The sequence below is a fragment of the Helianthus annuus genome, chromosome 17 (genome assembly GCF_002127325.2).
Source record: "Helianthus annuus cultivar XRQ/B chromosome 17, HanXRQr2.0-SUNRISE, whole genome shotgun sequence".
In the NCBI taxonomy this organism is placed as follows: domain Eukaryota; kingdom Viridiplantae; phylum Streptophyta; class Magnoliopsida; order Asterales; family Asteraceae; genus Helianthus; species Helianthus annuus.
This window is the reverse complement of record NC_035449.2, coordinates 50,315,195-50,341,021: the sequence shown is the minus strand read 5'-3', so window position 1 is coordinate 50,341,021 and position 25,827 is coordinate 50,315,195. Positions and strand designations below refer to the sequence as shown.

Here is a 25,827-nt window from a genome sequence, read left to right as displayed (position 1 = left end):
GGGAAACGCCCAAACCAAACTCTAAAGCCAGCGTAGGCCTAGTTAAGACAACATAGACAACAATGTTCTCCAATTTAAAGAGTAGGATAGTGTAATACAAGAAAATCGTTTTAGTTAAATCCTTGCAATTTACACGACATTAACATAAAAGAGTGTTATCAACCCAGAACCCGAAAAGTAAATCAATATACAGGGGGTGTTTGGTCTAGCTTTTCTCCTTCTCCTCTCAAAAGGACTTTTCATAATCAATAAGTCACAAATTGTGACTTCTCCTTTTCTCCTTCTTGAAGATAAAAAAAGCTTAAAAAAGGACTTATTTCCATAGTGTTTGGCTAAGCTTTTATCCTTCTCCTAACTTCTACATAATGTTTGGATCTCCTTCTCCTCCTCAAAAGTCCTTTTAGTCCTATATAAGTTAATAAGTTGTTTTTAAGAAGGAATCCCAAACACCACCACATACCGTAACACCACCACATACCGTATGATAGAACCCTGAGTTTAGTGTCTTGTGGTATTTCAAAGAAATTGCGGCCCGTACTTAAAATACCGACCTGCTGCTATCGGGCCTTTCGTTGTTGCCAAAATTCAGTTTTTTAGTTCCTAAAACCCTAGCAACCATCCTATAGTCACTCAATCTTGTTTCCTTATAGCAAAAACCGTGTTTGACGACCTTTTTCGTAATTAAAATCGAATTATTTTGGTATCTATTTACTACTGCAAAAGAATGGTGCAGCACAAGGCCCAGTTGAAGAAGCAGCAAAAGCGCGGTGTAGACTTCAAAGTAAGTATTCAAGAATGAGTTTTAAAAGTTACAATCTTTTTACTCTATGTTTTTTTTTTTTGTAATTTGCAGAAAATAAGAAGAAAGGTTGGAAGAAAATTGCCCCCACCAAAGAATACTACCAACACTGAAGTTAAATCAAAAGGTAATCTTTGTAAATTGAATTTGTTCTATAGTTTAATTAATTAGATATAGTTTCTTGATTTTTTTCTTTATGTTTTTTCAGTGTATGTGTGTAAAATGTTATGTTGCTCTTAAGAAACCATAGTTGTCAATAGCCAATAGCGGTCAATATTGCGATAATTCGCTATATAATATATAGCGGCATATGACCTATACGCTATGTAGCGTGCTATAGCCGCTGTCGACAACTATGGAAGAAACAAACAATAATTCACTGTTTTGTATAAAAAACTGGATTTTTATCAAGTATGCAGGGTTGAAGATGTAAGCAAGATCATCTTTGCCACAAAATGTGATGTTTATATGTATTTCAATGAGGCATATGACAACTGACAAAGTGATTACTTACTTTATAGTTGCATACTTACGTACTAACTAATATAAATCATCATGATCAACTAAGCAGTTAAGATAATAACGGCATCTGTTAGAGTATAAATTTGTGCTTGTTAAATAATACTGGTTGAGGTACCTAAAAATAATAAAAGAAACGTGAAAGTGGTATACTTTACTAAACATGATTATGTGCAGCAATTATATTACCGGAACAAAGTTTGGCATCCGAGAAGGCCGGGTTAGCCGTGAGCAAGAAAGGTTTGACTTTAAAAGAGCTGCTTCAGCAGACGTCTCATCATAATGCAAAAGTTCGCAGAGGTAACGTTTCTTTCATAACATATAGGGTTGCCAAATTAGTCGTTAACTTGTTGAGAAGGCAAGTGAACACGAACAGAAAACAAATAATACCAAGATGTTTAAAATTAAATATAGTATATTAATAATAAAAAATGTTCAGCGTTACCGGTTTCTACATTCTTAGGTCTCCGAGTGTATGTTTTATTTGAAGTTATGGCTTAAAAGTTAAACCATTAAAATTTGATATTAACAATTGTTTTTTTTTTTTTTTTTTTGAAGATGCATTGATCGGTATTAGGGATATCTTCTCGAATCATCCAGCAGAACTGAAAATGCACAGACTCACTGTTATCGAAAAACTGCGTGAGCGCATGAGTGATGACGACAAAATTGTGCGTGAAACCCTATATCAACTTCTAAAGGCAATCGTATTTCCCGCCTGTAAAGAGGTGCTCTCTCTCTCTCTCAAATTTTTAGATTACGCTTGTTTTTAGCTAGTGCCATCGGTTTAACCTTTTGGTATTTATGTTCTTTTTTTAACTTTTCCAGGATAACCAGGGAACTTTTATATCTTTGATGATGGCATACGTATTCAACGCAATGACCCATCTGTCAATCGATGTCCGTTTGATGGCTTTTAAGTTTTTTGATCTGGTTGTCCAGCATTACCCATTGTCGTTCTCTATGTATGCCGATAAGGTATTTTTTTTTAATATATTTTAACATGGGTAAATATTTCTGGTTGCGTGTTTATGTACTTACAGAAAGTTGTTTTCATGCACAGATCATCCAACATTACAAAGAGATATTGCAGAAAAACCAGTTTAATATGCATGACAAGGGAAAACTTAAGAGTGTTCTTGCTGGTTTGGCGCACTGTCTCTCTCTGTTGCCGTGTAATAATAGCTCGTCAACTGATAATAATGTACTTTCTAACCCTTTAGCATCACTTAATACCCTTTACGAGCTAAGTAGTTAGTGCGATAAAAAATCGGATATCGGTCAAGGACCGATATTTGAGATATCAGTAATCACTTAATACCCTTTACGGGCTAAGTAGGAACTGATTAAGACTTATTACACTAACAATTAACAATTAAGACTTAAAACACTAATAACTGACAGACGAATGCTAGAACTAAGAAGAAAGGTACTGGCATCGTGAAAATTGGTGATATATCGGTCCAATATTGTCAATATCGCCGATACTATTGGTACCGATATTTTGCACCGATATCTCACCAACGGACCGATATATCACCGATACATACTATACGAGCCCTATCTTCGACGCGTTGGTTGTTCAGTTATAATATTGTATTCCAGTTGCTCATTCACCTTTTCTCTCTTGCCAATAGGCCATTGCTGATCGAAGAATTTTGCATGCTTTCGAGTCTCAAGTGCACGAAGATCGTTCTGGTAAGTAAAACATCTTGGGATTTGATATTTTTTTTGTTCTGTAGATTGTTTGTGTCTGATATTTTGTGTAAGATTTATAATGTTCTTTCATGAATTATCATAACACTGAATACTAACTATCACAATCAAAGACAACCTGTAGCGTAATGTGAATAAAAAATATCAATTTATTTCGAGTACTTCAAAATCAATTTTTTAATTTTTCTACTCTTTTTTTTTATATAGGGTTTTCAGTGACTGCAATGGAACTGAAGGGCCTTTTGCCTATTTTAGTTAGCGGTCTTCAGGATTTTATGCCTTCGGTTCTGACAATGGAAGCACAAACATATGATTGTGTTCTTTCTATATTGAAAAGTATAGACGTTGTTGTCAAATTCTTCGTTTATGGGAAGGGCACCAGAACTGATCAAGACGTGTTGCAAACGCTTTTGAAGAAGTTATTTGGTGTCTTTCCCCTTCACCCCACACATCAGTCATCCGAGAAGGTATACAACGTACCTTGTTTTAATTTCAGGATTTTATATCAGGGGGTGTGAATTTCTGACACGATCTGAAAACACGACACGAACCTAACACCAAATTCACGGGTTTGGGTTTAGTCTAAACGGGTTCGGGTCAGACCGTCAGTTTCAGGTTGAACCCACGAACTCATTTAGCTAAACGGGTCTGGTTTGGGTCAACTTGGTCGGTTTGACGGGTTGACCCGTTTAACCCATTTATATTATTTATAGTTTTTTACAATACAATATATGTCATGAATTAAATTTGGTGTGTATTTTATGTAATAATTATAACTTAAAAAGAGAAATTGATATAAGATATTAAAATTTAGAAGTAAATGTATTGTAAACATTTGTGTTTTTTTTGTAGTAAATTTTAATTTATATATTAACTTGCAAAAAAAAAAAATCGGGTTGAACGGGTCTTGTTCGAGTCAACCCGCGAATATTTGGGTCATGTTCGGGTTCGTATGTATGACACGATTTCCGTGTTCGGTCGTCTAAAATTTTCGGGTTCGGGTCATGTTGAACCCGCCAACCCACGAACATGACCCGTTTAGCACCCCTTTGTGTTCTTTTGTTTCTTCATTATTTGTTGGTATTTTTGAGAACCGTCTAATTTTATCGCTTGAACTTTGTGTGTGCTTTGCAGGGTGATAATAGGTACTTTATCTTGAACGTCATAATATCGGAGATCTTTTTTTGCTTAGTTGACTGGTCAGCTCCCCCGTCTGCCTTTCTGGATAAATTTCTGGTGTTCGTCGTAGACGCGTTGTCCGAACGGGTCTGTACATTAAATCATGTTATTTATGATGTCATATACCTTTGTGGCTACTCGTTTATAAATAGATCACTAGATGCCTTTTATAATTAAAATTTTACCGTATAATTTGCAGGTAGGGCACTCTGGTAAATCGTCGTTCCAGAAGCATTCACTTTCACTCATTCCTTTCATTCCAAAACTGATCATGCAAGTGGACAACACATGGAAACCACATATTCTTCAGGTGGTTTTTTTTACTTGTTTATTCTGATATTCTCACATTGTAGATCGTTGCGTAAGATCTAATTTCCGAATGATGCGTATATCACAGGCTTTTACAGAGGCTTTCAAGAAGTGTGACCCGGAGTCTCCAATGAAACTAGTTTGTCTTTCGGCTATTGAAGAGATGTTATTTCCCGTAAGCTCTTTTGCCTTTGTGTTTACACGTGAACCCCGTGCTTTTTGTTCATTTGTTTCCTGTTTGATATCGTATTTAATTTACAGAAGAACTGTTCGGTATCTCTAAATACAAGTGATTCAGAAATTGCCGACTTCCAAATTAGCTGGATTCGAGAAATTCCTTTGTTGCTAACCCTCTTGGGTGATAAAAACACATCGGCATCCAAGGTATACATACGCGTGTGTGTCTATATACACACACACACACACACACACATATATATATATATATATATGCTTATATATTCTCTGCAGGCTGTATTGCTTCTGCAACTTCACTTGGGGCAACGTGGAACGTTCTCCGAGGAGCTTGACAACATGCAGTACTCGTTGAGAGAATTTTACAGTACGCGCCCTCTCCAAGACGGTAGGAAATATTATTACCGCATTCTACTACATGTTACTGATTATTATTTTATTGTGCGGTAATATTTTCTTTTTTTGGCAGGGAATATTTCTTACGGTCCTTTTATGAAGCTTGATAGAGAGATACAGGAACTTTCTATTTGTTGCCTTTATTACTTCTCGTTCCTGGACCCGTCTCTGCTTCAGTCCCTAGCTGCTTGTTGCTTGTGTGAGTAGTAGTTTAGATTTTCTTTTATTTGGTAAATAATATCTGTAGGGTCTGTTTTTCTCATTCACTATTTTAGTCAAAAACTATGCAGTTAATGCAGTCAAAAATCAAATATCGGTCAAGGGCCGATATTTGAGTTGTAGGTTATCGTGGTGGGATATCGGTAATTTTAATAACATGCGGAATTTATTTATATATATATATATATATATACACATATATAGGGGAAGGTTCAAATGAAAACCACTTTTATTGTGAAAACTCGAAAACTAACTAAAAAAAGCCTAAAAAAGACACCAAAAAAAATTTTTTTTTCAATTTTTTTTATAAAAATCGCAAGTTTTTTTATATAAAACTTTTTTTTTCAAAAAAAAAAAAAAATTTGTAGTACGCATGTGTAGTACACATACACATGTGTAGTATTACACATGTGCACTACAATTTTTTTTATATATAAAAAATGGCGAAAATTGGTATGCAAAAAAAAAAAAAATTTGGTATGCTTTTTTGTCCTTTTTAATTAGTTTTCGAGTTTTCACAATAACTAGTGGTTCTCATTTGAACCTTCCCCTACATATATAAAATGTATAAAACATATATAATATTAGAAGTCACTCAAAAGTGCCAATATTTGAAACATGATCATGATCTAATCGTAAGCCATAAAATCCTCCTCCGAGTCCACATCAAACAAGGCATCCAATTATCCAAAATAACGGTCAATATCGCTGATAATATCGGAACCTATATTCCGGACCGATATTTGACACCGATATTTTGAAGAGGGCTGATAACCGATATCCCACCGATACTACCTGCACAGGTAAAAACTTAAATGAAAATATTATTCAACGATTTGGACTCCGTAGTGATTCATTGCTACGTCATCGTAAATGCACACAGGCCATGATCTGGAGCCGTCTCTCTTGTTTTGCATATTAGAAGTTACGAATAGTGCTTTTAGAGCTGGACATATCCAGATTGCCGACTATCTTAGTTTTCTCATCACATTACTTTCGCGATATCAAGTTTCTTCCGGTAAGCAATTTTCACTTGATTTCGTCAACATTTGTCACCGAAATACGCTCTCCGTCATGACTTCTAGAACGCATCACAATTATGCCACATTGCCGCCTAAATGTTACATTTTATGACTTTTTATCAGAAAGCAATTCACCCGCTGTTGACAAAGGCAGGAAGTCAAACGTGGGATTGTTTCGGTCCGTCACTAGTGTGATTTGCTCTTGTCTGCCTCAGATTGGAGATGATCATCTTGTGCTAAAGATGCTAGAGGGAGCGGTTATTGATCAGATCGTAAGTTGGCCATAGTCGTATTATTTATTAATTCGATGATTCACATGATTTTATTTTAACTCTTTTTTCTCACTTTCAGGCAAATAAACCACCCTTGGCCTTGGAGAACACGTGCGCATTGCTTAGAATGATCGTCACACTCGATTCGAATCCCACTAAACTTTCTGCACCGAGTGTTTCCAAACTAGCGAACGTCCTTCCAAGATACCTTATCCATGTTTCTGTAAGTGCTACACACCAATCGGCAATTTCTGATGTCAGTATCTAGTCCATATATTTAACTTTTGGTTTATTAGTTTAGTGAAGAGTTCATGAACCGTTTGGCGGGAAGTTCGTTTGTGTTCGTTTGGTTAATAAATGAATGAACATGAATGGAGGTCGCATTCATTCATTTATATTCATGAACGTTCGATAACGTGTTCGTTTATGTTCGTTTGTGTTCGATAGTTCATTAGGGTTTTTAACTTCTATTTTTTATTTAAGTACTTCAAAATTACCACTAATACATTATTTAATAAACATTAGTGTAGTATTACTTCACTTATTTTGATTTAACTTTTATGTCTATGATCAAAGATGCCGATTTATTCGAAATTTAATATGTTTGTATGCGTTTGTTTTTGTTCATGAACGGTTGTTTGTGCTCGTTTGCGTTCATTTGTGTTTGTTTGCGTTCACTTTTGTGCGGTACCAAAAATTAACGAACAAACACAAACAAACACGGACACGTTTATTTCCTTAATGAACGAACACAAACAGAAAATCTTGTTCGGTAAGTATTCATAAACAGTTTGTGAACACATTATTTCCTTAACAAACAAACATGAACAAGGCCTTGTTCGTGTTCGTTCGGTTCATTTGCAACCCTAGTACTTTGATTTGTTTGAACTTTACTGGACTTCTTACCAGTTTTTGTTGAACACAGAGTCTCGGAGAAAAAGATATTGGGTCCGGTAACGCCATTTGTACCAGCAGGAATCGTTACTATACATTGCCGTGTTTTCTGTTGTTTCATAGAAGTGAAAAGATCTTATATGACGTGTTAAATGGGATGTCATCTTTCATCTCGGGACCGTCTTTTGATGGTCAAAACGACCATGATATGAACAACCATTCAATCAGGATAGTTGCAGCTGTTAATGTTATACTTCTAATGCATGAGGATGTTAGAGTTCGGGAAATATTATTGCGTTACAAGAAAGAGATCGGTAGCGTACTGCAGAATATTGTTAGAATAATGGTAAGCCTTCGCGTTATCTTTTTAAGTTGACTAACCGTCCCATGAAAATTGCAACACATGTTCTAAGATATTAGATCTTACGTTTAATGTTTGTGCAATGTTGTTAATAGTCTGATGAAGGATACAAGTTGAAGATCGAAGAGAAGCACAAAATACAATGTGCCTATGATCGATTAAAGACCATCACTACTAGATGAATTTAATACGGTGGTGGTATGTTGTATGATGCCCATTATATGCAGGTTGGTAAGTTGCAAGACCACCTGTGGGCTAGAAATGGACCAATGCCTGTTTGAGTTTCTTTCGGTTAAATTGACGTACAAAATGCGGAAACTTGAATCGTCACATTGATCATTGAAGAGGCTTACAAGTGGAGGTGAAGGTAGAGTGGTTTGATTATTGTGGCTACTCAAAAAAGAACCCGTTCGTTAACTTTAGTTGTCATAGATATCGGTTATACTCTACACTATTTACCTACTAACTTGTAAGTTATCCAATTTTGTATAATTCTTTTGATGCTTCTCCGAAACATTGCCAGTTTTTCAGTTTCTAAACAGAAACCGGAACATCACTTGCATATTATATGATGACTAAGATCAACAAAAATAAATCCTAGAACGATACCTGTTTAAAGGGATAAATCAACAGGATTGAATTGGTAAGATCATGGCCGGCTCAACCATTTTGGTGGCCTAAAGCAAATTCAAAAACTCGAGGCCTTTTTTCGAAAAAAAAAAACACTATTTGAGAAAAAAACCCTCTTTTACCTGGGTTTGGGACCGGCAAAATAAACTAGAAGGTTTATTGTTGCCAAAGTTTACTTAATTTTTTTGTATTTTTATATATTTTTGGTATGTGTAAAAATAAGTTCAACCCAACCCAAATATCATATATAACTTGATTTGGAGGCCTAAAGCCTAAGCCTCAAAATACTTGGGCTTGGGCCGACCCTGGGTAAGATATTATAATCTCATTGACACCCCATTCCAGGCATAATGATTGCCGTGTTGTAGCAAGCGTATAGGGGCTTTATTGTTAACTTGCACGGTGTATGTAAAGCGCCCCCTTTGGCTATGGCGGGGTGGTGTTGGGGCGCCACCCAGCTGGGGTAGCTGGGGGTGTTGCCCTACACCATCCGGCCTTAACAAGCCATGATGTCGAGCGTTATGGAGAAGAACATAGGGTAGCTCAATCTTAAATGTAAAGGCACATTGATCAAGGGTTCAGATTTCTCCGTACTTTTTAAGATTTTCAACCGTTTTATTCATTCTTTACCTCATAATGTACTTGTACCTAATGCTGAATAGATATGATGGGAGTTAGAAAAAAAAGCAATGTAAACACTTACGTAACCATCTTATGCATCATAAATAAAAGTACAAATAGTTTTCTATTTGATTATTGAAAAATCCCTGTTTATACTAGGTTATTTTAAGAACCTCATTTTTTTTCCCGTATAACCTGTCAATGGTATAACTGTAATTAAATAAAAAGTTAGTTATTTTAGTCATCAAGGGTAGTACAGAAAAAACACTTTTTTTTTTTATTTGAAACATCATAAGCCATAAGGAGAATCCTGAAAATTTCTCCCCATTCTCATTTAGCCTTTCTTCTATATATCAAATCATTTATAAAACACATTTGTTTACATATATGTAATTGGTTAATTTAAACATGTAGAACAAGGTTATTTTTTTAAATTACCTATATTTGGTAGAGGCGGACCTAGGTAGAGGGTTGGGTGGGCGGAAGCACCCCTTGAAAAAAAATTAGTGTATTTTATAGGGAAAATGATCGTACCCCTTGAAAATTTGGTTAAACCCTTCGTTCGCACCCCCTGAAATATTTCTTGGGTCCGCCTCTGATATGTGGTAGATCAACCAAACATGCAGGATTGACTATATACATATAATTGATGATGGTGTCAAAGAACTTCCTAATCAGGCTCTCAAGTTCTTCGACACCATCAACAGTTATATGTATATGGTCAATACTGTATGTTTGGTTAATCTATTACATATATATAATTTAACATGTTTAAATTAACCAATTACATATAATTGATGATGGTGTCAAAGAACTTGAGACTTGAGAGCATCATTAGGATTTAGATAAAGATTTTGGCAAAACAAAAGGTCATTGGATTTATAGAAAAGGTTATCATCGGCAAATACACACTTAAGTCACAATTAAACATATTGAATAAAATGGCAAAATCCCATTAACCGATCATATGCTTGATTTTTGGTTCGATCGATTTTGTTTACCATTTGCTTGCAACGATTGTTTGGTTCAATCTATTTGGTTCATGCAATTTCGTTCACCATTTGCTTGCAACGAGGGTATATGGTTTTTCTCCTTCACCTTCATCAATAGATTGCTATAAAGGTTGTTCGAGATTGTTTTGATATTGTTTAACGATAATGAATTAAAACGATTTAAGGTTTAATCGATTTGATTCACCATTTACTTGGAATTTTGAGTTATCTTGAGAATTGAAGAAGTCACTTAACTTGAAGCAATGAATTTGGGAGGGAGAGGCATTGGGTTCAAGTCTCACAAACTACATGAACTAAAAGAAATTTGCCGTTAAAAAATTTGAAATAAACATGAAGAAAATTAGGGAGGGGGGTGGGGGGGTGGGGGGGGTGGGGGGGGGGGCATTGGTTGACGTGGCGTAATGTGGCCGAGGTGGCACATTGAAGCCCTAACAAGTTATCCAGTTCTAGAAAAAAGATAGTTTTCTTTAAGGAAAATTGACCTTTAACGATTGAACTTTTCTTTCTCAAAATAACCATCATCATAAGCAGCACACACGACGCAAGAGTCTTTATACTAACTAGCACACGTTTTTAAGCATTTTTATGCTTTAATAGTTGTAAGCTTTTCAATATTTTTTTAAATAAGCTTTAATTACTTCAAGTTTTCAAATATTGAAAAGAATAAAAGATTTAAAATATATTTTGTTAAATCTTTTTTAATACTTATTAAGGTTTTTAAATATTTGAAAATAAAACTTGTAATAGTTTGAAGTTTTTCCATGTCTTTATATTTAAGTTTTGTTTTCGAATATTTTTAAAAGCTAAGGGGCTGTTTGGTAGCCTCTTAATGACCATTCGGATGCTACCTCTTAATGGTTTAAAACCTCTGAATGAATAAGAGGTAACCTCAAGTCTGAATGGTTAAGAGGTAATCTCTCAATGGTAAATCATCACATGTCACATTCTTCTACCTTTTTATTGGTAAAATTCTTAATGATTCCATTAAGAGGTAGCCTTTTAATGACTATTCAGAGGCTACCAAACAGCCCCTAAGTTTTAATAATTCATAGAGTTAGGTCAGATTTAATTCTTTTAATTTTTATTTTTTAGCTAATTATTATTTTTTTAACAAACACAAGATATCAAAGATTATCTTTGTAATTTATTTTTTAAAATCTTTTACTTGAAAAAATAATAGTTCATAACCGAGCATAAGAATGTGATTTTCTCAAAAAGAAGTGATTTCTTTTAATTTATACCTTGACACAAGATTCCCAATGATCATTGTTTTTTAAGGTTGGTTGTAGTGCTCTAGCACCCATGCCAAGTCACCCTCAAAGAGCGTTAAACACTTTTACGGGGCGCCAAGGGTTTGGGCATGAGTGGAATAACACTAATTTTGCAGCCAATGAAAACCCTTCATTTGAGGGGCTTCAAAAGAGTGTCTAATACCAGCTGATGTGACGGCGTGACGCAAGATTTGACTTTTTAGACACTTGCCATTTTATCATTTTATCGCACCAAATACATGGCATTCGAATAATAACTTTTTTCTAAGAAAATCTCTCATGGATCAATCTGTGTTTTGCAACCCAACACAACTTTCACAAAGATTCCTATGCAGTCTTAGAATCTCCACCCCATCCGGAAATGGCATAAATTTTAATAGCAAAAACCACTGATAGCATTAGCTCAATGCAAGTTATGCAACAAAAACTAGGTATCACCAATAGAGATTTCAATGGCATACGGGTGGCTAGCTAGTAACAAAATAAGACGAAACATCGCAAAAATATAATATGAACATCTTCTACAAAGCTAAAACATGATTCCTCTAAAATATTAAGGTACCCCGAAAGCTGTTCCTCTGCTTAATTATACACATCTTCTTTGCTTAAGAAGTGCCATGACTGGTGCTCCCTATACAAAATTAAGTGAGAATTACAATCACATTTTCAATTACACATATAAGAATTATAATCACATTTATCATTTACATAAACAGATCCTTGAAGTAGTTAAACAACTTGATACAAATAAAGCCTGACATTCATGAACATTGACACGATTACTTGGCATGTAGATGTAGTTTTGAGTAAATTATTTGACTATTACTACCGACAAATAAAAATAATTTCCACAGAATCTTGTGGAGAAAAGGTATCACGTAAACTTATTTGTAATAGGTTAGTAGGTAGGTTTAGAACGAAAGCATGGCAAAGAAAGTACATTTACCTTTCGTTGTAACGTTTCTTCGAACTGCATGCGAAACAGAAGGTATCTTTGAGATGGTAAGTGAGCTTTGTAACCCTTCCAATAGCTGAGGCCACAAAAAATTGAAAATGGTCAGTTTCGAAAATTATTTACAAAAGTAATAAATGTAAAGCTTCCTTATAGACAGATGACAATTAATGCAAAAACAAAAGACTCTTCTCACCCTTGACGTTGGCTGGATTTTACGGTTTGATCTACGAGGCTCGTTAACTTGAGATATTGACGTGTTCTTCACCTCTACTTTGGGTGCTACTTGTAGTTTTCCCCTGTTAAATTGCTCAGATTTAGGCTTTGATGTGAAAGTAAAAGCTTTCTTTGGAAGGGGGCCTTTTGCTGGATCTCTCCTCTTGTTAGAAGATGACCCAACTTGCGTCTGGTTTTGCCGACTTGATGCATTTTCAACAGAATCTGCATCTGACAGTTCAGAATCACGACTAGTTGTGGTTCTGAAACTAGGAACTGGTGGTTTTCTAGACTTGAGGAGTCTGGATTTGGTTTCAATCGCTTGATTTTCCATGGCATCATTTTTCGATCCACGGGCACCAGGTGGCTTTGAAAACTTTAATGAGCCATTTGTCGTATTGTTTTTGTTGCTTTTCTCGCTTCTGCCATCAACGTATTGTGTGCTGACCGCCATAAATTTCTGTTTCTTTCCAGGTTTAGGGACACCAAAAACGACTCTTGCCTTATCCTTCTGGATTGTTCTAAGATTGCCGCTAGGTTTGTCGGTGCCTTTACCGACATTGAAACAACTTTCTTTCGCAGATAATATCGGTAATAGTGATCCTTTTTCTTCATGCATTCCCACCTCTGCAATCATTGGCAATTTGTCCTTTCTTGTATCGTTGACATCAGGACTACCGAGTTTCATTCGTTTTTCCTTTGGTGCCTCGCCCTGTAAAGAAATATACAAACTCGTTAAAACAAATAGTAAACAAAACATGTTTTTAAACAACAAATTAAGATAAACCTGAGAAGCACGGCCTCCGTTCCATTCAATCCACTTTCTATCCTTCCAGATAAGAGTTGGCCGGACATGCCATGATCGAACAATTGACGTCTCTCCTTGCGCTGCAGCAAAAAGTAGATAAAACAAAGACCATAATAAGTCATAATATTTATAAAGAGTAAAATGCCATTTTCGTCCTTGAGGTTTGGCTAGTTTTGCGATTTTCGTCCGAAGGTTTGTTTTTTTGCATCTGGATCCAAAAGGTTTGAAATTTTGCCATTTTATCCGGCTCGTTAACTCCATCCATTTTTCTCCGTTAAGTCAGGGGGATTTCCGTCTTTTTTGTTAACTTAAAGAGCAATTCGGTCTTTTTCACTTTATGTAAGCATTTAGCATAATGTACACATATTTTAAAGATAAAATTGCCCTTTAAGTTAACAAAAAAGACGAAAATACCCCTGACTTAACGGAGAAAAATGGATGGAGTTAACGAGCCAAATGAAAATGACAGGATTTCAAACCTTTTGGATCCAGATGCGAAAAAAAAACCTTTGGACGAAAGTTGCAAAACTGGCCAAACCTCAGGGAAGAAAATGGCATTTTACTCTATTATAAAACAAAACTACAAAAGATACCAAAAATTCCAACACTGTGCGTCCAATCAGATAACTTATACAACAACCAAGGAGACTATCACATACCTGGAAATTGAACAGTTAGGAAAGTTACATCGATCTTGTTTGGCTCCACAACAATTCCCTCGCGCCAACTACAAAACGGTTTAAGTTTATCATACAACAAAGGTAAAGATATACATACATGTCTCAAACCCAACACATAAACAAAGGAAAGGATAATCACACTAACCAATCGTGCATCCAAACATCAACTCTGTCTCCCTTTGACCAAGCGTAATCCGTGACAGCTGTTCTGCGTCTCTTTCTTGACCCCTCGAACCGCATGGTAGTCATAGGATGAGCAATCCGTATCCTAGGTACCTCCTCGATGCCTTCTACTTCAAACGCCACCCATTCCTTTACGTTATCTGACCCTTCTTAACAATATAACATTGGCGAAAAATCACAATTATGTTATATTCATTATTCAAGTGGCAGATATTAAACATTGATGATATCCAGACGTCTTACCTTCATCTGAAGATTGGATATTAGTGTAACAGACCAACGCCTTTTCATCCTTCAAACTTAATACATTAGCTGCTAACCAGGCACCTTTACACTTACCATTTTCCTTGTATACCTAAAACACAAACAGGTGGAAATGAGCAAGTGATGTACAAAAAAGTAAGAAAAATTTACACTCGGTTACCTCAACGAGGCAACCCTCCTTAATGTTATGCTCTTCCCAAATTCCTGAAATATGTTGCGGAATGCGGTGTCCAGCATAGGTATGAGGTGATCGTGTATTTGTTGCTGTAGAAACACCAACAGCTTTAGTATCCTCTTCATTGAACACATCAGGAATGTTGTTTTTACCACCCTGGTGCTGCTCATATGCTAACGGTGATATCTTCCAGAAACCTTCAGGACCCGCTTCTGCCAACTTTCTCAAAGCTGATGAATCACTCATCGCAACGATTTTTCCCACTTGTGATACAGCTTCTGCTGCTAATTCAGCAGCCTTCACAATAGCATCAAGATTTTCCGCATGCTTCGAAGCAGCTGAAGCAGCTTCGATTCTGCGCCGAGCAGCTTCTCTGGCAGCAGAAATAATTGAATTGGGATAGCTGTCGGTTGTTTCGTGACTTTTGTCCACACTCTTCAAAATAGAAGCAGGTGTAGCTTTGTTGACGACACTCGGATGTGAAACATGACTAAAAGTTTCACTTTTGCCGGATTGGAATACTTCATCCGCCATTAACTTAGCTTGTTCGGCAACATTCGATGCGATTTTAGCAGCCGCTGATGCCATCTTAGCAACAGTAGTAGCAGCGGATATTGAAGACATTAACTTAGCTTCAGCATCTGAAACAACACCAGAATTGTTTTCTCTATCGAGTCCGCTCCATACATCCTGGCAGTTACTGACTTCAGCAGCGGCAAGCAGAGCAGCATTCTCCGCTTGTAGCTTTGACTTCTTGACTTCGCTCAACGTCTCTTCTACAGCTAGAGCATTCTCCGCGTTTCGATACCCAGGTGTTGACATGGCAACTGATGTAGGAAACGGAGTACATAAAGCAGGAGCAGGTACTGAAATCGTCTGATTTTGAGCGAGTAAAGAAATCTCCGAAGCTTGTGTTGAAACAGGGGTCTGGTTGACGGACGCACTGGTGGTAACCTTTGTTCTTTTTGTACTTCTTGAGGTACTAGAAGGCTGTCGTGTTTTGGTTGCATTCACATCTGCTTCTTGCACATTAGCCTCTTCAACTTTTCTGTTGCTTTTAGAAGCAGGTGGTGTTGATACAGTAACCGAAGTAGAAAAAATACTAGTAACAACAGGAGTGGTAACTGAATCTGTCTGGTTTTCAACCAGAAACGGAATACGAGGATGAGCACTAGGAGTCATCACAGTACTAACATCAGCAGTAACCTTCTTCCTCTTTCTGCTTTTTGATTCACCGGAAGCGTTTTTCCCATCGGTAGATTGGGAAGAAAACAAAGCACTATGAACAACAGGAACAGAATACGTATGTGGGCCACAACCAGAAAACTTGACAGGTGTCAACTTTACTGCCTCGGTTATGGGTAATCCGGAAAAACGAGCGGCAGTAGAAGCTGGTGAAGAAGCAACGCCCCATTGTCCAAAAAAAGGACTCTGAGATAGCCACAGAGGGTTGGGTGGAGTGTGATAAGTAGGAGGATGTATAGGAGCAAACGGTTGTTGAAAAGCGGCACTTCTTGACAGGAAACCAACAGAAGATGGGGTAGACATGTTCCAAAGAGGCGACGGAACAGGAATCAATGGACTGACAGCTGGCGGACTACTATGTTTGATTCCTAGATCCGGAGTTCTAAGGCCAAGATCCTTCAAGTCTGAAATGAAAATTCAAACGTTATGGAACCTGCAATACGTGAAAAATGACAACTGATGCAAAGTTTACCTGATCGTGGGGTGTTGGCATGGGATTTCTGACCGTTATCTCTATTCAGACAAGCGTGCCAAGCATCCTTCCATGTCTTTCTTTCAGCATCTGAATATACAATACGATTATGTGTAAGTATTTAGATATCGGAATGCCAGCACAACTTCAAAGACAACTAAGAACGGTAAACTCACCAGACTGTCCAAATGCAGCAATCATGTGGGGCTCTTCAGGCGGCATCCCTGATCTGCAACCACAATTTGACACATTCAGCCAAGAAATTCATAGATATAGAAAAAAATATATATATCTAATTTGAGAATACAACAAAAGTATAAAATACCAACTCCAGTATATACAACATACTAAGATGCCTGCCCAAATTATGTAATCATGTGGGGCTCTATTAAACCACATATGCATAATGCATGTACGTGTGATTGGTTCAGAGAATCAAGGTAAAAAGAGTGTTTGACCAACAATTGTTGAACTATCATTAAAACTCTGTTTTTGCTAAATAAAATTTAAAAATTCCTTTTTTCTGTATTAAAAGAGGCCAGTTACTTGGAAACAAACACAGATATACCAATATAAGAGGTAGAGTATAAATAACCATCCCATTAAATATTAAGGCCTGATTCTTGTACCTGCTTGCATGCTACCGATCTCACAGAACAAAAAGATAACATCAACACCAATCTATCTACCAGTATTTGTGTTTGAGAAGTAAAAGTACTCACATCAGTGATCCATATACCAGTATTTGTGCTCGCAGTTGAACTTGTTGATTATCAGTAAAAGGCTGGTGAAATATACAGGTTGCATTATTCAAATCAGGCAGAGGAGATGATTTCTCTTTGGACCCCAACTCTTGAAACTGAATAGCATGACCAGCTGCCGCTGCTGGTGGTGATTGTGGGGTGGTTACCGTCAGAGGAGATGATTTCTTTACTCTTCCCTGTCGTATAGTAGTTGTTTCCTTACTTTTCGTCGCACTTTCTTTGCCGACTGACTTTCGCCTTGTTTTACGCTCTTTACCTCCTGTAATAACGGTCCCGCTTCCAGGTGTTTGAAGAGTAACAGCAGGATCTTCGATTGGTTTGTTAGAATCAATACAAGGCACTTCTGTCGTCTACACGGCATGGATTAGCATTTAGCAACGATATCCAAAGTTAAAAGAAACTGAGATTCGAAGGAAATCAAGAAATGAATGTAAAAAGTATTACCGTTGACAAATTAGAAGATTGAGAAGCAGGAAATAACTGCAGACCCTTGCATGTTTCTGTAAGTCCAGCAGTTCCACTGACCTCAAAAGTAAAACTATTATCTGTTTTCATATCACTGTTTGAAGAAATTGATTGTTCTTTTCCCTGCACATCTTCTGTTGCCTCCGGAAGCGAGGCAGTCTCGTTAATCGCACCCTCACTGGGCCCCACCCTTGTACTCTGAGAAAGCTCAGTGTTGTTTGTATCTAAAAGAGGAGAAACAGATTGAAGTTTTCCTTCCTCATGCCTCACATGATTATCATCGCATTCTGATATACGCACCACATCTTCTGCCTCTGGAAGCGCAGTATTCTCGATAATGGCACCATCACCGGAGTTTACTCGTGTACTCTGAGAAGGTTCAGTATTGTTTGTATTCAAAAGAGGAGAAACAGATTGAAGTTTATCCATAGAGACAGAACTATCTTCCTTGTGACTATCATCGCCCTCTGAGGTAAGCACCACATCTGGAACTGGAAGTGAGTTATTCTCATTAATGGCAACATCATTGGGTTCAACTCTTGCACTTTGAGATGGTTCAGTATTGTTTGTATATAAAAGAGGAGAAACAGAACTATCTTCCTCGTTCCTCATATGACTATCATCACATTCTGTGGTAAGCACATTGTCTGCTGCATCTGGAAGTGGGGTATTCTCATTAACAGCACTATCACTGGATTTAACGCTTGTATTTGGAGATAGTTCAGTATTGTTTGTGTTTAAAAGAGGAGAAACAGATTGGAGTTTATCAATATGACCATAATTGCATTCTGAGGTAAGCGCCACATCTTCTGCGGCCTTTGGAAGTGAGGTATTCTTGTTAATGCCACCCACGTTGTGTGTTTTTCCTGTACTCCGAGAAAGTTCAGTATCGTTTGCGTTTAAAAGAAGAGATACAGATTGAAGTTTATCCTCAGAGACAGAACCATCTTCCTCATGCCTCATATGACCATCATCACATTCTGAGGTAAGCACCACGTCTTTTGTTGCCTCTGGAAGTGTGGTATTCTCATCAATGGCACCCTCACTGGACGTTACTCTTGTATTCTCAGAAAGTTCAGTATTGTTCGTGTCTGATAGAGGAGAAACAGATTGAAGTTTATCCATAGAAACAGAACTATCTTCATCATGCCTCATTTGACTATCATTGCATTCTGAGGTAAGAGCCACTGCCACGTCTTCTGTTGCCTCCGGAAGTGGGGTATTCTCATTTATGGCACCCTCACCGGTTGCCTTTAAAACAGAAGAAACAGATTGAAGTTTATCTACATAGACAGAACTATCATTGCATTCTGCGGTAAGAACCATATCTTCTGTTACCTCTGGAAGTGAGGTATTCTCACTAATGGCACCTTCACTGGGCTCTACTCTTGTACTCTGAGAAAGTTCATCATCGTTTGTGATTATAAGAGGGGAAACAGATTCAATTTTATCCATAGAGACAGAGCCGTCTTTCTCATGCCTCGTATGACTATCATCGTATTCCGAGGTAAGCCCCACATCAGTAGAAGTATGCTGCTCAATTGAAATATTAACTGCAAAATCCAGTTTAAGTAATCAAAAACAGAAGCAAATACGCATTTCAACACATATAGATAAACTTAGAGGTGTCTTAGTTCTTACCATGATGCCCTGAGATAGATTCCTGCATACCACCGCCTGCCTCAACTTTATCACACACTTTTGCTGATGAATCACAAGGGACGGGATCTACAGTCTCTTCTGCTAGATCATTCATGTTTGCATTCATGTTTTCAACAGATGTTTCTAGTACACCGTCCCCGGCACGGTCAGGGGATGCACCTGTTTCAACCGAGGATAATGAAGCACAATCTACCATACTACCTACAGCTTTGAGAGACTCATATTCACAGGTTCCGTCACCGACAAATCTTTCTTCCTTTTTCTCCTCATTATAATGGTGAACTGAACTCGCAACATTTTTAGAATGTAAGTGAACTCTATCTTTAGTGTCAGAAGATGACACCATATCAGATTTCACAGCGGCAACTGATGATACAAAAAAAATCACAATGAGTTGCACATGGCGTGTGTTTATATTTACATCCTACGTTTGAAACTTGAAAGCGAGAGCTGAACAATCCATGATCATAATTTTAATATTCTTGGTTCAGCTCCTTTCATTAATAAGCATAATACACACACACACATATATAGGATTAGGTTCAAGTGTGAACACTAGTGTATTTGCGAACTGAGCGAACTAATCCTGGTCATACACGTGTGTAAATCAATGGCCATTATTTGATGATAAAATACACTAGTGTATTTTACGATTTGATGATGAAATCCTAGCCATACACGTGTATAAATCAATGGCCAAGATTTGTTCACTCAGTTCGTAAATATATAGCACGTTATAAACACACAAAACCCTAATCACACATGTTGAAAAAAACATAAATCACGCATATCACGCAAACATAAACTCGGAACACTTGATTCTCCGGATATCATAAACTCGGAATCTTTTCTTTCACAAACTCGGAATCTTCATTCTTTCAACATGCGTAATTATGTTTTCAACATGCGTAATTTCATCTTGTACCCAATGTACGTTAAGTGATATTGTATTTTACACTTTCAATATATATATCTATATATATATAGAGAGAGAGAGAAAGAAAGTGTATTGTACAATATCCCTTAACGTACAATGCGTACGCGATCAGAATATAACATGCGGATTTTGAACAATTCTTCCGAGTTTGTGAAGTCCGAGTTTATGAACATGCGGATTTGAGACAAGTCGTTTCCGAGTTTGATGAAGTTTCGAGTTTGTGAACATGCGGGTTTGATAGATATACCATGCGGGTTTTCGTCTTTTGAGGTTTATAACATGCAGATTTCTAATCGTGTACGCATCGTACGTTAAGACCAATTGTACGTTAACTGACCCCTATATATATAGGGATTAGTTAAAATGAGAAGAGAACTCCCCCTGAGTTGCCAGTACTTCAGAACTCCATGAAAAAAAAAGGTTTCTTTCAATTTTTTTCTAAAATATTTTATAAATATGTAACTTTTTCAGAAATTAAAAAAAATATATCGTATGCGAAAATTTACATCAGTGTAAAATCAATTTACATAAGTGTAACCCGCGCAAAAAAAAATCTACGCTTTTTTAAATTTCATTTACACTAGTGTAAGCAATCAAAAAACTAGTGTAAATGACCTCTCGGCATTTTTTTACAAATTTCTTAGTTAGATATTCATCTACGTTTGTGAAAAAAATGGTTAAAAAGTCACACGGGAAGGAGGATTTCCATCGGAGTTCTCAAGTGTGTGTGTGTGTGTAGAGAGAGAGAGAGAGAGAGAGATACCTGGTTCAGCCAAAATGGTGATATCAGCTTCAGATCCTTGAGTCTTACAGCCTTCGGGAGACAAGACTGATTCAACATTTTGTTGGCTATCAAGTGCAGCAATGTCAATATCAAGAGGCAAACTTGCATTTCCTTCTTCATGGAAAGTTAAATTACGATCGATACACATACCACCATCTTGCTCAGATGACTGTATCTCATCATTTACCTGCTGTGCTACTGAACCAGAAAGCTTAGCAGCCGGGTTGTGGTCCTTGTTTGAATTCTCACTGTGAACTTTTGGACTTGCTACAAGATCCGTGTTTTCAGTAATCACTTTAGGTGATGACCACGTGTTTGTCATATCAATACCCACGTCATTAACGCTGCTTCCTTCACAAAACAACTCAGATGGGTCACATACACTGTCTGGTTTTTCAGATTCCTCAACATACCGACTCTGTAAATCCGACACCACATTCGACTTTACATAAGCAGGATTCTCTGATTTAGTCTTGTCATCGTCCTTAACAGCAACTGCAGGTGAGTCCTCATGCATAAGATCATTATTAAGTTCAGGTTCTGCAGAAAAAGCAGTGACTGCACACTTGCTATCGCGAGAAACTTCAGCACAAGCTTCGGTCATCAGCAAATCACTGTTTGTACAGTTTTCATGTGCAGTTTGACTGCCTATTGAATCATCCATGTTCTCGGTACTACAATCACACTCATTGCTAGAGGAACACTTTTTCAAATTGCATTCGTTACTTGCATCCAGATTCCCACATTCTATTTTGGAAGTAGAATGTTCTTGCAGATTGTTTTCAGATAATTCAACTACTGTATCTCTAGCCTCATGATTTACATCATCACATATACCATCATCTTTTTCCTCAGATAAATCACATTTGTTACCTATAACATCTGAATCTAACTCTCCACCAGAAACTTTAGCCTCCTCTTGATCCTGAGGCTTATTTAATATCATCGCTTCATGAGCATGATTGTTTCCATCATCTTGCTTCAAATCACGATCCACATCTGTATCTAAATCACAAGGATCGTCACTTGCATCTATTTCTTCATTCACCAAGGCCCCCACTTCTTTGCTCATCACCCTTGCTTCGTGGGCATGACCGTTTCCATCATCTTGCTTCAAATTAGGATCCATGTCATCACCGACATCCAATTGTTCAGTTACCAAGGCCCCATCTTCCTCGTTTGTTACTATTGCTTCTTGGGTATGATTATTTTCATCCTCTTGCTTCAAATTAGGGTCCGGATTTATAGATACACTACAAGGTTCATCAATAACGTCCGGTTCTTCAGTCGCCAAGGCCCCCTCGTCTTCCTTGTCAGTTACCATAGCTTCTTGGGCATGATTACTTTCATCGTCTTGCTTCAAATTACGATCCATATTTGTAGGTTCATCACTTGATACGGTCACCAAGGTCCCTTGACCAACTGATTTTAAAAGCATTTCAACGGATTCTGAAGAAGCGGCTTCAGACCATACATTGTCACGTCTAGATTCCACCACACTTGAACTAGTACCACGTGAGTACTCCTCGATCCACTGATTGTCTTCCTGACCTGTGATACCAAGAAAAACCTCGTTCTCAACCAAACTATCGAAGCTTAAATGTCCCCCGTCATCAAAGTCATACGGACGCAAAACAGGAGAGACTGTGGAGCTCCCTTCTTCTGTTAAATCGACATTATGGATACTGAATTCATTGTCATCATAGTCCATTGGTGTATCCCTGCATTTCAACACTTCAACCCTAACTCTTTTAGGCACAAGTAATTGTACAACTTATCATTCAGTACATATTACGAAGCCCATATAATCAATATGATAAAAATCATCTCACTTAGAATATCAACACGACCCATTTAGGGGTTTCTTGTTTGTCAAATAGCTATGCCCTACTTTTGAAGCAACAAAATATATGTCTGTCACACACACACATAAAATCATCTCACTTATCAACAAAAGGCAAGATGAACTGACATTGTAATCCATGATTGTTTTAATAAAGGTTTTCCTAGGGCACTACCCATCTCCCGGTAATTCAAGACTAACATTATACTGTCAAAGAATATTTTACTTTTAACATGTCTTCTTCACATGCTAGCACCTAACATCAGGCCTCTAATAAAATAAAAAGAAACCGGTTCATTCCATGATGTCCGAAACCATTGATCACACGTAGTACATCAAGTCAGCTGCTCTACTTTATGTGTAACATTGTGTGTATGCTAAAAATGTGTTTATATCAATAGGCATCCAGCATTCAACAAAATGAAATATTTTGAATTGTGAATAGATAAACTAGCTACTACAAAAGTGAGGCACACAATCTGAAAGTAAGCAAAAGCTTCCCAGAAAACAATAAAAAAAGAAAACCATCGAACCTAGCTGTTTTATAACTCATACCATAAACAACTTGGCAACCCCTTGGCTTATTACTTTACATTTGAACTCTAAGTAAACAACTTGTTCTAAAGGGGTTAGAAAACATGAAACTAAAAATATTAATCTTTAACATTAGTGCTGGAAGAATATAATCAAACAGCTTGAGAGTCCTTCGACGTCCCATACTCCTTTTTTACCGGGAACCCTTTTAGCAGAAAGCAGCCACTTAACGGCAAAAACTTATAATTCGACATAATAGTTAATAACTTAATCCTCCCCTCTTGCTCAAACTTACAGGCACAAAATACCATGTTAACATATCCTCACACCACACATACAATAGATCAACAGGCCGAAAAGCTAGTAATCACACAGGCAAACAGCAATTGCTTTACAACTTCTCTTTCTATACCCTTTCACTACTTAAACAAACACACGTATCTGAAATACTTGCTAACATCAAAAATAACTTTTGAACAAGCATTTTATAACATTTTATAAGTTATCACTAAAATTAAAATACCCTAACTTTCTATCATTTTCAAACCTAAATACACAGCACAATAATGTAAACTGATCAGTAAGTAGATGTGGAAAAGAGAAGGTACTACTACCTCCCTCCATTCAGTGGCGAAATCCTGACCGTTGGATCAATGTTGCTCCAAAAACTCCACTATCGAACAGCCAATACAAACCCTAATTTCTACACGAGATTAGTGCCAAACAACTGCTCACTGATTTTGTTCAAAAATGTATGATACAATCCGGACGGTTTTGAAGATGAGTGGAAGATGTGTTGAAGAAAACCTAGAGAGAGAAAGTTAGAGAGAGAAAATGTGTGTGAGAGAGAGGGGGCTCTTTTTCAGTGTTGGAGGTGATGGCGAACGAATATCATTTGAAACTGTGAGGGAAGGGGTGTTTTGGTAAATATGATGGGAACGTTTGTTGACACGTGGGTGTATGTGATTGGATGTCGTAACGAAGCGCCCAATGATTTTGTAACAAAAATCGTCACTTGAATTTTGATATTTCAAATGTGTAGAAATACAGAAACCCGTTTGTTGGTTAGAGGTTGTTTGTGGTTGAGTTTTGAAGAAGATTTTTAGATTATTGAGTTTTGAAATCGTAAATAATTAGTTTTGAATGTTTGAATAAAAAAATTAAAAAACTTTGATTATTTGCGATTAGAGAGTTACAAACAAGGGCGGACTCACATTGGTGCCACCGGGGTCCCCGGACCCCAATCTTTTTTAAAAAAATAGTAGATTCGGTATATTAAATTGTATATGGACCCCATAAATACAATTAGGTGGACACCATAGAAAGAAAAAGAAAGCTGGTGTAGTGGTAAATCTCTCTCTTTTTTACCAAGAGGTCATGGGTTCAATACTTGATAAGCCCATTTTTCTTATTTTTTAAAAAATCTAGTTCAAACCTCACTTTAACTCGACCCGAACGAGGACCGACCTGAAAATGGACCCCATTGAAATAAAATCCTGGGTCCGCCACTGGTTACAAAGCGCAGTTTTCCAAAAGCAACTCCCCCTACTCCAACAAAACGCAGATTCTCAAAAAATGATTATTTACGTTTATAAAAGGATTTTCACTTGTTTATTTTTTTAAATATATATTTGCCAAACACTCAAATAGTTGATTATCTGATTATTGTGATATCAAGCAACATAATCAAATCCAAACACTATCTTTCAACATCACATTTTGTTACGGTTAATTATATGATTCTGATTATTCAAAACGCATAATCTATTTTCAAAACTCAACCCTGAACACCCTCTTAAATTATCATGTGTGTAAATCAACTCAACAATCTACATTAAAATAAGCATGAAATGTATTTATATTTTACCCAATTTATTTTTGGAAATTTTACGTTGAAATGTAAATCAATTTTAATTTATACTCACACATACATAAATATAAACACGTAAAACTCAATTATGTTGTGAAAATAACAAAATATGAGGAGTGTATTGTCTTTCATTTATCAACCACATATATATATACACAATGATGTAGTCAAAATATAACTGAATATTTATGTAGTTAAAATGTAACTGAAAACATAATAACTTAGGAGGAGAATTAGGAGGGAATATATATGTATTTATATTTGCAAGATACATAAGAGCACTGATCGCACTTAAGTACGGTACTTCTGGACCAAGTACTTCTTCGCCTTCTTCTTAAGGGCGGTCGGACAACCATGGGTATGCTAAACGGATGAGCTTTGTCCATATTAAAACGTACTAACATCTTCTGGATGTAGTTTGACTGATGTATGAATGTATCGTTGCGCAAATGCTCGAACTGCAGGCCGAGACATAATTTTGTTGTGCCAAGGTCTTTCATCTCGAATTCTCTCATTAATATATTAGCAGTTTTTTCTATCTCTTCAGGAGCTCCAAT

At 36.9% G+C, this 25,827-nt stretch overlaps 2 protein-coding genes across 10 annotated transcripts; one reads left to right on the top strand and one right to left on the bottom strand.

Annotated features, from left to right (window-relative positions):
- The first annotated feature begins 461 nt into the window (after positions 1-461).
- Positions 462-8,448, top strand: LOC110922896. 2 transcript variants are annotated; one of them, XM_022167094.2, is made up of 19 exons: positions 462-781; positions 854-926; positions 1,496-1,618; positions 1,877-2,046; positions 2,147-2,296; positions 2,382-2,522; positions 2,956-3,016; positions 3,242-3,501; positions 4,169-4,300; positions 4,413-4,523; positions 4,611-4,697; positions 4,787-4,906; positions 4,994-5,105; positions 5,187-5,312; positions 6,216-6,350; positions 6,478-6,626; positions 6,706-6,849; positions 7,552-7,866; positions 7,977-8,448. In XM_022167094.2, the coding sequence occupies exons 1-19, from the start codon at positions 725-727 to the stop codon at positions 8,061-8,063; spliced, it is 2,553 nt and encodes an 850-aa protein (XP_022022786.1). In that variant the 5' UTR covers positions 462-724; the 3' UTR covers positions 8,064-8,448. The 2 variants fall into 2 exon arrangements, with proteins under 2 accessions (XP_022022786.1, XP_022022785.1); XM_022167093.2 differs by having other exon boundaries at positions 463-781; positions 4,784-4,906.
- A 3,303-nt stretch (positions 8,449-11,751) lies between these two features.
- LOC110922895 lies at positions 11,752-24,291 on the bottom strand. Of its 8 annotated transcripts, XM_035987083.1 has the most exons (16): positions 24,012-24,291; positions 21,003-22,757; positions 19,282-19,668; positions 18,979-19,193; positions 17,620-18,891; positions 17,134-17,525; positions 16,588-16,640; positions 16,412-16,501; positions 14,680-16,343; positions 14,499-14,610; positions 14,218-14,404; positions 14,052-14,119; positions 13,372-13,472; positions 12,565-13,296; positions 12,363-12,447; positions 11,762-12,047 (listed from the first exon to the last, which is right to left on the bottom strand). In XM_035987083.1, the coding sequence occupies exons 1-16, from the start codon at positions 24,022-24,024 to the stop codon at positions 12,022-12,024; spliced, it is 7,152 nt and encodes a 2,383-aa protein (XP_035842976.1). In that variant the 5' UTR covers positions 24,025-24,291; the 3' UTR covers positions 11,762-12,021. The 8 variants fall into 8 exon arrangements, with proteins under 8 accessions (XP_022022780.1, XP_022022782.1, XP_035842976.1 ...); XM_022167088.2 differs by having other exon boundaries at positions 11,752-12,047; positions 17,620-19,193; XM_022167090.2 differs by having other exon boundaries at positions 11,752-12,047; positions 14,218-14,401; positions 17,620-19,193.
- Between the last annotated feature and the right edge of the window lie 1,536 nt (positions 24,292-25,827).

Excerpts from the sequence above, each read along its gene's own strand:
- LOC110922895 (XM_022167088.2), bottom strand. Across the intron at positions 13,473-14,051 it reads CCTAACTGTTCAATTTCCAG|CGCAAGGAGAGACGTCAATT; the intron begins GTATGTGATAGT and ends TTTTTGCTGCAG. Across the intron at positions 12,048-12,362 it reads AAGAAACGTTACAACGAAAG|GGAGCACCAGTCATGGCACT; the intron begins GTAAATGTACTT and ends AATTTTGTATAG.
- LOC110922896 (XM_022167093.2), top strand. The coding sequence starts at position 725 with ATGGTGCAGCACAAGGCCCAGTTGAAGAAGCAGCAAAAGCGCGGTGTA. Across the intron at positions 2,297-2,381 it reads TCTCTATGTATGCCGATAAG|ATCATCCAACATTACAAAGA; the intron begins GTATTTTTTTTT and ends TTTCATGCACAG. Across the intron at positions 4,524-4,610 it reads GGAAACCACATATTCTTCAG|GCTTTTACAGAGGCTTTCAA; the intron begins GTGGTTTTTTTT and ends CGTATATCACAG.